Source organism: Platichthys flesus, chromosome 19, assembly GCF_949316205.1.
Source record: "Platichthys flesus chromosome 19, fPlaFle2.1, whole genome shotgun sequence".
NCBI lineage: Eukaryota > Metazoa > Chordata > Actinopteri > Pleuronectiformes > Pleuronectidae > Platichthys > Platichthys flesus.
The window spans coordinates 6,220,077-6,234,576 of record NC_084963.1 but is presented as its reverse complement, the minus strand read 5'-3'; the positions used below and the strand labels follow the sequence as shown (position 1 = coordinate 6,234,576).

Here is a 14,500-nt window from a genome sequence, read left to right as displayed (position 1 = left end):
AGTTGTCTCATGACTGTCACCGTCCCAGTTGAAGACGATGAGGTTTTTCCGAGTTTAGAGTTTGGCTGGTTAGTGCGTCTGACGTGCTGGGAACCGTCAGGAAGATGGAAATCAAGGCTATTATTTAGTTTTGACAATAGTTCAAACTGCTTAACTCTGTCCTTGTATTAAATCTCCCCCCGCCGCCCGTGTGTGGCTGCAAAGATTGATGCCTCGAAAACCACAGCAGTGTCAAGTGTCGACACGCGAATAAAGAGCAATAAAACTTTGCGTTGTTTTCCCCGTCATCGGTGACGTCACCAAACCGAAACCCAGCATAGTAAAAGAATCAAGAATGCACCGGACACCTGATCTCCATCTCCTTCGTTCAGCGCTCGGTGGTGGTGGTGATCACGAGCTGCCAGGCCGGGCTCACTATAGCGGGGGAGCGTGGGTACATAAACAGCTAGAAAGGGCTCTATCGGGGCCGAATGGCCTCAGCGCCGCCCGTAGCGTTTGTTTATCCAACGTGCTGTAATGTTATGAGAACTGCTGCTCGGGCCCTGGTTACAAGTTGTAATGTAAATATTGATGTGCATGGAAAAGGAATGCTATTTAAGGCTTACCATATGGTCTAATAAGTCGAGCCGCTGATTGACGAGAGCGGACGTTTTGTTTTCTTCCGTCCGAGCGCAGGTGTGTGTCGAAGGATTCGTGAAAAATCAAGACGGGTAGAGCTCCAGGGTCGGTCAGAGGAAACGTTCATGTTTCATTCATTTTGGTTCGGATTTGTAACTTCAAAGAAGATAATATGTTCCTTGTATGCTGACTCCAGGCCAGGCAGCCACAGGAGTGGATTTACCACGTGTTTTATGTTCTTCTCAGCGTAAGGAAACATTTGAATGAAATATACATTTTCTTCTACCTCCGCCATTTAGATGATGTTTGTTTTGTTTGATTGTTAGCAAGATTATGCAAAAACAACTGGTGTAGTTAAGGATTCGATACTGGTGATGGAGGAACTTACAATTTTTAATACAGATTTGAATTTTCACTTTCTTGAAAATGCAGAGAAAGGGCATTTTTCAAAACATTCACTGAACTTTAACAAAGGAATCATTCAAGGATTTTGATTTAAAAAAAACAACTAAACTACAATGTTTAGGGGACTAATATGTTTCTGAGTGTGTGTCTGTAGATCCAGATGAAAGATATATGAATTTAACTGTGGTTCATAAGGGGAGTGTACAAGCATTTTGCAGGAAACACAATTTTTCTGTAGACTAGAAAAGGCTTAAATCAGTGTTTTTATTGTGTTTCTGTATTTTATTCATCATTAGTCATTGTTATAGACTCAAACTGTCACATCACAGAGGTACAGAAACTTTGTACACTTTTAGAACCATGACATGATTCAATCTGTGACCCTGCGTCTCTGAGCGCTGCTGCATGCGAGCGGCGGGCTGTGAATGAGAGCTTTCACTTCTGTCCCCCGGCTCTTTATCTGCACCATCTCTCCTCTCCCAGTGCTGCTGGGAGCACGCACACTGCACATATTGTGCATCGGTTTACAGGTTGTGGCCCATTTAATAGATTTAAAATGTATGAAATTGGCCTGAATAAATAATCGGAGGAAATATATGTCAGATGTCACAGGTGCCGCTGCAGACGTGTGGTTCTGAAACTGGGCTGCGTGAATGAATACTGCTGCTTTTTATATGCCACAATGAAAGTGTCACATTTTGGACCCGACTGGTGGAAAACTATGAAACCTAGCGATCCAAACAATTACTTACTGAAGCGAAGAAGCAGAGATGTGTGAAAGTCTTCCCAGGATTTCAAATAATGAGGTAGAAATGTTTTTTTAGAATAAATATCTGCAGCTGTTAACAGGGAAACCTTTTTATCTTTATTTTCCCTGAGACAACCAATAACCAAAAAAAACTGATTGGGATTGTGTGAGTCAACAACGGAAACATCTGTGCAGGAGAACGGTATAACGTATCAGCACTTTTTTTATAGTTATCACATGTGCTTTGTTTTGAAGGGGGAAACGTGGAAGTGTTTAAGTTGTACAGTAATTCTGGAAGTAGTTTGTGAGTCACTGTGATTCCCCCAGCTCTGGAAATGACCTCAGAGTCGCGACTGTGATGCAACCAGAGGAGCTACGAGCCACAAATAGAACACAGATTATTTTAAATTAGCAAACACTTCCGACATCCATCCATTGATATTTAAGACCCGCTGCATCACACAGGAGACCCAAACATCAATCATTTTCTATAATAAATGTTTGATTTCATTTTTTTTGCTTTGGCAGGTTTGAGGTTTCTTAAAACACTCCCGATAAAGTAGAATTCTGCCCATGAAATGTTTTTTTATTGTGGAGGTAGTTTTCTTGAGGTTTTCCCTCTTATTTTTTAAACATAACATAAAGAAAAACGACATTTCAAAAACGTTGCAGGAAGCTAAAAGGCTGTATTTTGAAAACAGTGGAGCCTGAGTCGTCTTTTTTAAGGAAGAATATGTGACAAAAATCTCATGATAAGTGAAGCCAAATCACCTTGATTGCCCCCTGGTGGCTGCCCTCGCCTATTCCATGTCACTGACTGGTGATTGGGTCAGCCCTCCATTTGCTGCTTCTCAGCCTGTGGCTCCAAACGTCCAAGATGGCAGTGTTCCAATGAGCAATGTTTCAGTTTCATTTCTCCACAGTGAGAGGAAATGGAGATGTGTCGTCCATTTTTATAAACAGATATGTCACTTTTAAGTGTTTATATTTATATATCTCATAAGCTAGTGTTTGCATCTTAAGTTTTTTGTGCTTTGCCACAAGATTTAAATGTCTTTAACGATCACAAACATATCTACACAACTTTTATCTAACTTTTTCAAACACAAACACAAAACAAGCCTATGGAGACATGACAGGATTGATGGTTTACCTCCTATTATAATTTAGCATATATATATATATATATATATACGTTTGTGTGTGTGTGTCCGTCCATGTGCGCACATCCCTTTGAAGTCCCGATGTCCGCCCCCCCCCCCCTCTGTGGCCCTGCATTGTGCCGAACAGCTCCATTTGTCCCACCTTAATCCCCCTGACGTAAACTCACATAAATCACGCTGAGTTGTTTCTAAACGTGAGCCGGCTGGAGAACTCCGTCTCGCTCTCGTTTACGACCCCCACAGAGAGTTCGAGGGCTGCCGGCTATTCATGCAGCTGACGGCCCGTATTGATCATGATTACCGCTTCGAATGAAAATAAATGCACGGAGGCTTTCAGTGCCCAGTCGGGTCGTTCTCTCACGGGAACTCGAAGATGATTTAGGGAACTAGAATTTGGTTAAGGACCCCTCAATTGGGAATCACTGAAAACAAGGTTTAAAGCACATATACAGGTGGTCAGATTTTTGTATTTGTGTTACGCTGACTGTTGAGATTCACTTTCACAAAGAAGATTCACTTAACAGTGTCTGTACTTGTCTGTGGTAGTCCCGTGGTTTTGGTTTCGGGAGACGGGCGAAGCGTCGCACTCATCTCGGCCAGCCTGTCTCTATCGGGGGCTCTGGGCCAGATTAAAGTGCCGGGGCTCATTGTTTACACTCCTCTTGCGGTGCCACGGCTGAGCAGGTCCCAACAAAGGGCCCCTGCTCCCCTTTGTCGGGCCGAGGGGAAGAATGGAGACCTCTTGACATGGCAACCTGAAGCCTCAATGCCCCCACTTCACCTAGATGACAGGGTCAGAGCAGGGGAGAGAGGAAGAGGGAGCCGAGGGGAAGTCGCAGATAAGGAGCACAGGGAGAAAAGGGAAGGGGAAGAAAGGAGGGATGATATGAAAGGGGGGGGGGGGTTGGAGACTTATCGGGAGGAGAGATGAAGAGAGATGACGACGGGATTTTGGAAAAACACAAATGATGAAACTGGGATGTCTGTGTGGATTAGTTGGACCATTACTGACATTCTCTTATTCTCTTTGTTGCCAAAACCTCGATAAAGAGATGGAAAATACTCTAATGCCTCTTTATTAATGAGTTAATGCCATAACGTGATGAGCTTAGCTTAGCAACACAAATACATGCTGGAACTTCTAGACAGTTAGCGTGGCTAATGCTAAGCTACCATGAGAAAGTAAATTACTGCAAAACCAGGGTTTCAAACTAGAGCCAAACCAACGTGGATTTCAAGGGGCCATTGCAGATAGCAATATTTGAGAGTCCAACATTTCTTGTTCATTTTTATTTGATAATAATAATAATAGTAACTTTATTTTTTATAGCACCTGTGGACTTTTATTTCAAAATCCAGCTTTGTTTTAAGAACTTCTTCGTCTTAAATAACTCCACCACAAAGAGATATGTATTTTTCTCTGTAGTTTCTTATGACCCGCTGAGGTTAATGTCTCGTTTCCATCGTCTCGCTGTAAAACTAATCATTAGCATTGAAAAGTGGAGGTCACCACTTCTCCCCTTTTTTTTGCTTGCAGGTCACTTTCTCGGCAACAATACAGTCATTGATGTGCTGCGTCGCCAGGGATACGAGGTGGAGCACACCCCCGCTGGGCAGCCCATAAACAGGTAGGTTTACTGCTCACTCACACACACACACACACACACACACTATTGAGGCAGGGGATTCTCTGATTGATTTTGGACGTACATGGTGCAAATTGAACTAATCCCTTAATATATTTGATCGTCCAATTTGACAAAATTGCCCCAATTTATTCTTCTGAAATCAAAAGTATGTTTTGTAATAATTTCACTGAACTCCTGCCAAACAGAGTTAAACTGCCAAATATCCCCTAAATGCTTCGTATTATATGTTCGCTCGAATCTGCCAAGGTAAAGGACACACTAATGACAGGAAATGATAAATAGCGGTGAAGTACAAACCCAGATGTGACACCGACTGACCAGTCAAAGTCTGAGAGTCGCAGCTCGGTAAAATTCAAAGATTCAAAGAGACGCAGGGAAAAGTGAGCGTTTTGTTCAGGAAGTTTTCTCTTCCAGAAAGTTTACTAGGAAGCGGTTTGAGATTATTTGATTTTGAAGGGAACATTAGAGACATGAGGAGAGGAGAAACTGAGAAATAAAAGAGATGACTGATAGAGAACGAGGCAAAACAAATATTATGTTGCACGGAAAGGGACGGTGCACGTTCCGATTTCCTCTGAAATTCTCGAAAGCCCATATTTTATCACTTAAACGGGTGTAAGGTTCCACGTCCTGGCCACATTTCTGCAGAGCGACCGCCGTCCTCTCGGCCCTGACAGCAATATATATTTCTCTGTACTTTTTTCACGGACTGGATTTCAAATGGGAAATCGTTCTCCCAGTAAGAGCGACTCTTTTTCGCCGGCCTGTGTTTGTTCTCAGACCCGAAACAGATGTGAACGTCCCGCGTCAGCCCCTTGTGAGAAATGTGTTGCCTCCAATAAATCAAAAGATCTGCACCGGGTCGTTATCCGCTGAGTGATTCTCCCTTTTTTCGTGGGCGCTCACTCTCCCTAAACGCCCCAATAAACATTTGTCTCTTTTTGAAGTTTGACAGAGTTTTAGTAATTTACCCGCTTGGTTGACACTGTGGGGACTGGGTTTATTATCGAGTATCTTTACTGGCAGAGCCACTGGTCTGCTGGGGAGGCTGGTGATCACGCAGGCAAGAAAATAAAGGGCAAGACAGAACAACAATTCAAAAAGAACAAAGGCGAATAAGCTGTGTTTTCTTATTTCATTTTATTTACGACATTACATTTTTTTTGATCTGGCGCAGACTTTGATTTATTGTTGTGTTGTTCCCATTTGTGGTTGTGATTTGTACTTCAGGGCCACCGTAGTGAACAGCCAGGCTCAGGCCACTGTTTTTATTGTGTACACAGAGTACTTCAGCGGAGATCAGGCCTCTCACACTTACCTGACATTTATCAAGTATTATTTTCTCCTACTTTCAACACTACAGTACCAGGTTCAGCTTTTTTTATCGAATCTCTTGTTTTGGATCTTTTTTCTGCTTCAACAACAAACGCCTCCGTCGACCTCTCACATTCACGTCTTCAGCTGTTTCCACTGAATAGATGGCACCAGAGATAAGTCACTGATGAGGAGCTGTTGAAAAGACCAAGCCGAGCAGGACTCATACCTCCTGCTGTGAAGCATGTAGTGCAGCCTAGCATGGCACACAGCGTGGGTGGCTATCTCGCTGCAGATCTGTGTTCTCGTTCTGTGTGTGAGTCAATGAACGACTGAGGGAATCTGCTCTCACACACAAACCCAGTGATTGATGCGGGATGATGAGTCCAACACAAAGGTCTATACAACCATATCTGAGATCAGTGTTTTCTGTGGAGGTGAAGAATCAAGTAAACCTACTCTGACAATGGGGGAAGCCGATTTTAAATTATAAATTATTACATTTTAATTCTAGGAACTGAAAGACCTTAATGGGCCTTGAAACTAAACTATAAAAAAAATGTTTTGGTTATCATAAGCAGACAAAACTTCACTTTAAGTATTTTTAATGAAGAGATTTTTACAAAAAGTTCAGAATAAGACAATTTATACATTTGGCAGGACAAATTTAGGTTAGTCAGGGTTAGAGGTAAGGAGGAGCCTTAGATTTTATTTGAAATTATTTGTTTGTATTGTTAAAGGGTGCGTGTGTGTTCATGGTGTTTGTTAAAAATAATTACTGACCTCATCATGGACGACCAGCAGCTCATCAGAGAGATTAGTTTTTCTCCTGTTCTGGACCTTTTATTTATCTTCCAGAAAATCTCAGACATGTTCTCAATTAAACTGAATATTGGTTCTCTGAACATCCACAGAATCCGGTTCTCACAGCAAGAATTCTTCCTCTTCCTCTCCTCTCCTCTGGCCTCCTTCCTTTCCCTTTCCTTTCTTTTTCCTCTTCTCTCATTTAGAATTGCTTGCATCTGTACCTCCTTTGTCAGCAGCACCTCCACCCTCCGCAGGTCAAATTTCCGAAAACACCCAAAAGGAAATGAATAGTTTTAGAATGAAATACTGTCCGACTGTAGACTTTCAGAGATTGTAGATTGCTCCTTTGTGTTCAAGGCTCCGAGAGACACCAACATAAAACCCTGTCGCTCTCTAGTCAACAGGATACAGGGTGTCATTTTGCCTGTGCAGCTAAGGTTAAGGCACTATATGGAAAAAATGCTCTTAAATTTTAAATCCATGGTCCGTGCTTAACTTACTTGTTGTGACAAAAAGCATCTCCCACATCTTCCTTTTTAAAAATGTGTCTCAACTTCCTGTGGTTTGTGTTTTCCAGGCGATCGTCCTTGGGACCAGAGTCCGAGGACCAGTACGACGAGTCCCCCCTCCTGGAGCCTTTCCTCCATGAGCTCCCCTACAAAGAGGAGGACCAGGGGCGCACCCTGGAGGACGACCTGTTACCCCACATGCTCCTGCCGGCCGACAGCCTGGAGCTGCTGGAGAAAGCCGAGAGGAAAATGCTGAAGAAGAAGAGGAGGAACAAGCAGAAGAAGCAGCGGCACCGGCACTTCAACGACCTCTGGGTTCGCATCGAGGAGAGGTAAGAGAGCACCCATCGAGGCCCGTGCATCTGTCACCCCTTCTCTGTGGCTTTAGGGAGGAATGTAGAAAAGGTGAGACAAAAGAGCAGAGGTGGAGACAAAAGGAAAGAAAAGAGTTTGAGGGTAAACGCTCAGACGAGAAGGACGGAGAGGATGTGAGAGGAGAGGGAGGAAATTGGAATATGTTACGCAGGCTTGTCCTTAGAATATGGTGCCGCAGGCTTAAACAGCCAACGTATCACATCACCACACTCTTCATGGAGTCTGCACACACTCCCACACAGACACAGACACACACACACACACACACACACACCCTGTCGTGTGGAGTCCAAACTAGTTTCTAGCTGGTATAAGTGTCCTGATGTGAAAATAGCAGCCTGGGAATTCCTACTAAGTATCCGGTTTGGGTCTCCCAGTAGCTCCAGGCAGGGACTAACCAGACAGCAAAACAAGCTCACCTTTCAGACAAAGAGGAGACCCCCGAGCAAGGTGTGGTCGGCCATGTTGAAACTTCTCCCGGGCTCGTTGTAGGGATGACATTTTGTGTTTCCATTGATAGGATTTTGCACCAAGACAGGAAGCAAAAAGGTTAAATTTATCCATTTACTTCACCCACTGGCGAGAGGGTTAATTTACCGAAGGGCCTTCAGCACATCCCGAGTTTGCGGTTCACCCAACTCTCATCTTTTAGCTGTGGGACAGAATCAGAGAGCCTGAAGGAAACCCATGCAAAAAGGACATTTCATCTGCAGTGGATATCACTTGTCTTTAGCTCTTATCGCCAAATGCTCTCAAATATTGTCCAAGCTGACGTCTCTCACCATCTTCCTGAGATATTTTTATTCTTTTTGTTTTCCGTCCGTCTTCCCGCATGGCCTCACTTGGACACTACCCTCGGCGGCTGGCAGGGAATGTTTTGGAAAATGTCCAGAGCGACTGACTGTGACTCTTTTGCATTTCCACATGCAGCCCCTCTGGAAAACCTGAGGTCTGGACTCCAGTGCATGTCTGAAAGCAGCTTTATTGACTTTCGAGGGAAACTGGATTAAGAGCACATTCATCAGCCTGAAAGTCAAAGTGGCTGCCTTAACTCCAAAGATCTATCTGGACAGAATCAGAAACTTGTACGACATATTTCCCGATATGTATTTTCCCCAAACTGCAAAGTAATCCCCGATGGAAAATTAGATTTTGCTTCGTAATTAAGGATGAATTAAAGTTAAAGCTGTAAGATTTACTTTTTTATTTTCCTTCTGAAAGAGCTTGAGTCAGCTTATCCTCTCCTTGTATTTAATTAGTGTTGAACGCAGCTTGCTTACTATGGTTGATATTAACACTACACAGATGGAGTGATGTAATTCCAGCTCAGTGTTAGAAATTCGAGGTTTGTCTGAAAATGCTGTAACATCCCACAAGGCTTTGTTTTATTTCCTTTTCTTCTGTCTCTTATCTTTCTGTCTTTCTTTACACACATATTTAAAACAGCCTGAGATGTCTTTTTACACCAGATTGACTTTGGCAGCATGAACGCTCAGCGGTCAGCTCTGTCATCTTGTTCTAACCAGCTCCAGGGTTTGACGCTCTGCACTTCATTCTGGGAGGAGTCGTCATGTTTTTGATTCCTCTGGTTCCTCTGGCTCCTCTGGCTCCTGTGGTTTCCTCCCACAGTCCAAAGACCTGCAGGTCAGGTGATATGGAAACAGAATAACAGAATAACAGAGTCTGTCCGGGGACTTACATTTACTTTTCCGTTGTTAGACGATTTATTGAGTCCAGGGTAGTGTTGAACGTATGAGCTAGAGTTTGTGTAGTAGTGATCGTGGCGTGGAGCCATGGTATCAAGAACCCACAAATATATGTGCTCGGCCAATCAGTGTCAGTCTCGCCTGTCAATCAGGATGTTTCCTCCCATTTTTATTCTATCAGGTATCTTATTAGATCATATTTGATAATCAGTTTAACAAGAAAGAGCTAAAATGACAGAAACCAACATATCACATATACATTTAATGTTGTCCCATCTGTTAACATGGAGGAGGCGGGTCTATGACCTGTACTGCAGCGAGCCACCAGGGAGTGATTCCTAGTTTTGGCTTCACTTGTGGCGCTGTCATGTCATCCATCTTTAAATGCAGTCTGCGACTCAGACGTCTGGTGTTGCAGACCTTTTTTAAATCATCGTTTAGTCGACATTTACTGTGGTAATTAATATTTCCAGTGTGATAGAGTAACAGGTTGGGTTCTAATCATTATAAATATTATTAATTGAAGCTAATCAGCAGGTACGGTTGTGTATAATTGCCCCAGTGAAGGACTTTGCCCTGGAGCACAGAGTGATTTCTTACCGCTGTGTGAACGTGCATATTCCTACGTACAGTACGGACGGCTCCACACTGGAAGGAAAATCCAGCCGTGTCGCGTCTGTTCTCCGCGGGAACAGAGGAGGTTTGTGAGGACTTGTGTACATTATGTCTGCAGAAATGATTCCCCCCCCCCGCTCGGAGAGAGGCTGCGTCTGAGCGGCGGAGGAAACAGACTGTTTGTGTACACTCTGCAAAGTGTACGCGGTGCACGTCTTTGTATATTTGAATGTCTGAAAAGGTGGCCGAGTGAGAAAAAGGGGCGAGGGAGTCCGGAGAACAGAAGCGGCCACAGTGCCACGGCTCTCTGTTGTGTTTGATGCACGTCCACGGAGTGATGGGCCGCACCTGGTTTCCCTCAGCCTCTCCAGACCCGGGAAGCTAAATAAACTTCAAAAAAATCAACCTCAGGCTTTCTCTGAATATTTAAACTTCTTCTCCCCTGCTACATTTTTCTTTGCACATGATTTCACACACTTCTGTAAACTTTTCCAACTTCTCGAGTGTTGGAAATATTCAAATTCAAGCTCATTTGTCCACAATGATCCCTCTGAAGCCAGAGATGCATAGTAGGAGATTCTCTGCAATTCACTAAAAACACAGAAATCTCCGGAATGTTCAACATTTTCATTTTTCACTGAAATCTATTATTTTTGCAATGATGTAGATATTTCTAATCTTTTATTTTTCATTTTGGCGTCTGTCACTTGCTAGAAACGTCGTGAACACGCCCACTTTCTCACAGTGAGGTTCTCCTGTGTTCTCACATCTGCTCCTTTGGACATTCTGCGGACTTCGTACAAGGCTCTGACTCTGACTTTTGCCTTCTCACGTTCAGCCCCTCCGGAGAATGTCCATTGTTCAGTGCACGCCTGAAAGCAGCTTAAGCCTGCTCTCATTTGTCTTCAGTCTGGATGTGAAGACTGAGACATGAGTTAGGGTTTTGGGCAGAATTTCATTTTTTTCGAAACGATGCTTCTTGTCAAAATATGTTCACAGATAACAGTTTATCCAGCAGAAGAAGGACACCCTGTGTAAAGTTACTTTATATCGAATGGGGCGATGCTGCAGCCCTCTGGTATCTGGAGATCCCGACTTAAGGAGCTGTTTGTTTGCTCTGGCCTCGTCCACGTCTCAGCAGCACAAACACCGCGGGCTCGGCATCAAACAGGAGAGCGGAAAAGATTTAATTGCCGGACTTGAAAGGAAAGATAAAGAAAGAAACTGAGACGGAATGTGAAAAAAATAAATCAGAATGTGTAATATGAAGACAAAAGGAAAAATAAAGAAAGTGAAAACAGGCAGGCTGTTGGTTTGTAGCCACGAGCTGATCAATGAGTTGCACGCCCGGGGGTTTTGCTCAAATCTCCCCTGGTAGGTCGGTGCTGCATCAGTGGATTCCTCTGTCTGGAAATGTTGTGTTTTTAGCTTTCATCATCATCATCATCATCATCATCAATATTTCCATTGTTTACCTCCTGCAGTCGGCATGTTTTCTCAGGCGATTGTGGACGATGTGGAAAAGCAGAGAGGCGTTTTCTTACCCTTTCAAATTCCAAGAGGAGAACGGCAGTGCAGAGATGCTGCTGCAGGTTTAGAAAAGGGATGGAAATTAGTTTGGATGTTTAAACATCTTACTTAAACAAATGTTGGTGGACGGTTGGCTGTTAAATTACAAATTAGAAGTACTAATAGTATAGTGGATACTTCCACCATGCCAAACCGGCCCCTTAGATTAAATCAAACACTAATTTGCATGCTCTCATTAGCTGCTTTCAGACGTTCACTGAACTTCGCAGATCCTCAGTATTTCTTCCAGATTCGTGGATATATCCTGGCAAAGTCTAAAAGAGGTTTATAAGACGATGAATGTGAATCGACAACATCTTTAATCGTATTTCTCTTCTTCTCTTCACAGCTCGATGGTCCAGTCGCCAGCTCCGCCGCTGGTTCGCATCATCAATGGCTACATCACCGTGCAGCCGCCCGACCGAGTCCACAGCCCCCACAACCACCACCACCACACACCTTCAGCCTCCCCCACCTCCTCGTCCTCGTCCTATTCCCTCGTTTTCCTCTGCACGCTGCTCCCGCTCCTCACACGGATGGGGAGTGTGTTCCTCCAGCAGACATTTTATCTGGAATAAACTCTCAGTTATGGGGTTTTGTGTATTGGCTCATGAGAAAGTGAGGCCTGATCTTGTAAGAGGGCGAGGAGGGGACGTGGCCAGAGAAAAAAACATGGAGCAGGCATGTGAAATCGACTCTAGCTGTCAGGTAACAGAACACTTCATGGACGTTAGCCTGGATAATGTCCGCGTTGTCGGGTCCAAATGGTAAATCACACCAGTTCAGCTTGTCTCTTACAAATTGGGGCTTCGATGAGCGTATCAATTCTTACAACCGAGCGGTTTCTCTTGGAACACGAAGCGTTCATAAGGTTTCGGTTATTTTCTCTCAGCGCGGCGGGGAGCGAGCGCACGGGGACGAAACGGGACAGACACAAGGGAAGTCCTCACAAACAGGAAGTATTATGGGACGTCTGGCGGACCTTACACAACCTGTCGGCTCCCTCGTGGGTTTCAGTGATACAGCAGACGCTCATCAGTCAACAGCAAGTGTCTCGGAGATCTCACACGAGTGACGGCTCAGCCAATGGGGACGAGGACACGTGTGGCTGAATATCAAATATCCTCAATAAGAGTGCATGTGCATATATGTGCGTGTGTCTGTGTGTGTGTGTGTGTGAAAGAGAGAAAGTCTATTAGCTCTTAAACCCCTGGACTCTTCACTAATGTTACATAAAACGTGGGGTGAATTGTAAATATTGTTTCTAAATATCATAGATGTATTTTTTAGAGTTATACAAAAAAAGTGGAAAATTATCAAAAGTGTTTTTTGTTGTTGTTGTTGTTTATATAAATGTATAAATAGATATGCAGTATATTTTTTTGAAAAGAAATCAGGAACTAACCACCATAGCCGGCGTCCTGTGTCTCAGTGAAATGGATTTTTTTTTTTAAAGGGACAGGCGATTGTATTGTACTGTGTGTATCAGTGTTATCACTCGCTTTGCTGTGTGCGTCTGCTGAGAGTATTCATGTCAATGTGTTTTACACAGAGACCATTTGTTTAATTTATTTAATAGTTACTACTTTAGTTTTCATGTAGGTCAATGAAATATTCCCGTTTTTTTTTTTTTCATGTTTTTGTCCGAATGTATTATTTCAGAGGCAATAATACTGCAATAAAACAGCTTGGTGCTTTAGGACTTCCACATTTCACGTATGCCATGACATAACTGTAATAGTATTACTATGTTAACAATAAAATATTTATCTAGATCAAAGTTGGAGTTTAACGCTTGTGATTGGCTGTAAAGTAAATCAGAGGGACTTGATTTAGCGTAACTACTTTCTGGGAATATTCTACTGACGTTTTCAGTATCAATGCATTTCTGACTTTTGCATGATAACATCAATAGAAAATATATTTGCTTTTGAAATTTAGTTAAGTTTATCACCACATTGGACAATTTTAATTTACCAGACCTTTAATGACGCTGCAGAGATCTGGTTCACCCATTCATGATGTTATACCACAGCATATTTTATATTATAAGTCCATATAGCAGATTGCAACAAGGCCTCACTACTTATTTGAATTTTAAAGTAACGACGGTATAATGTTTTACAATGTATTTTTTATTGTGCCCACTAGAAGTTGCTAAAGTGAGACTTTCAAATCCTATAAATAAACATATTTACTTAACTTGAAGTGTTCATACATTAATACAACAATACATGTGAAAGCAAAATGTATAAAAACACATTAAAGCATTCAATATACCACATCAAATATAGAGTGTTAGAAGTTTGTGAAAGTCCCTGGAGCTCATGTGTCCTCCAGTGTTTGTTTATATCAGAGAAGATTAATGCTCACATCACACGACACTTGAAGATTAGTAGTTGTTGACACAAGTCAGTAGTTTGGTATCACCAAAGCATTTCACTGATTGTGTGTTCTTGCTGTCTGTAACTGAAGTGTGGGTGGCTACACACATACACACGTACGTTGCCCTCCTGCCCTGACCTAGGGCTCATGGCATGTTTACGTGAGGTTAATGTGCTGTGATAAGGCCGCTATTAGTCTCTGTTTGATGTGTGCATGTGGTCTGGCTACAACCAAGGCAGCCGCCCCCCCCCCCCGCTGGTGGACGTCGTCCCTGCAGGAAACAAACAGGAAACCAACGCTAACGGATTCTTTAGATGCACAGGAAATGAGGGTTAATTGATTTGCTATGTCAACAGGAAAAGAGAGCTAATTGACATGTTAGCTTGCGCTTGGAGCGAGTGGCCGTGGATCTGGAAGAGGTCACCGCGGGCTGCCCACGTCTGACGGGCTCGCAACAGGAAACATAAGATGTAGATTGTAGAGCCATGAATGAGGTGTGAGGCACGAGAGGTGAGTGGTTCAACACACGGAGAAACACAAAGTCCTGGTTGAGTTTACTTAGGTTTTATTTTCTCCATTTACAGAAGATTGCAAAGTGAAGCCGATGGTTAGGGTCCAGGTAATGTCCTCAGTGAAA

At 43.2% G+C, this 14,500-nt stretch overlaps 1 protein-coding gene across 1 annotated transcript in view; it reads left to right on the top strand.

The window, feature by feature from the left end:
- trabd2a (TraB domain containing 2A) overlaps window positions 1–13,150 on the top strand; it is a 52,270-nt gene extending 39,120 nt beyond the window's left edge. The window contains exons 5-7 of the mRNA XM_062412325.1: window positions 4,472–4,562; window positions 7,282–7,545; window positions 11,828–13,150. Coding sequence (XP_062268309.1) covers window positions 4,472–4,562; window positions 7,282–7,545; window positions 11,828–12,056 — 584 coding nt within the window. The 3' untranslated portion in view covers window positions 12,057–13,150. The remainder of the gene's footprint in view (window positions 1–4,471; window positions 4,563–7,281; window positions 7,546–11,827) is intronic.
- Window positions 13,151–14,500: the final 1,350 nt, after the last annotated feature.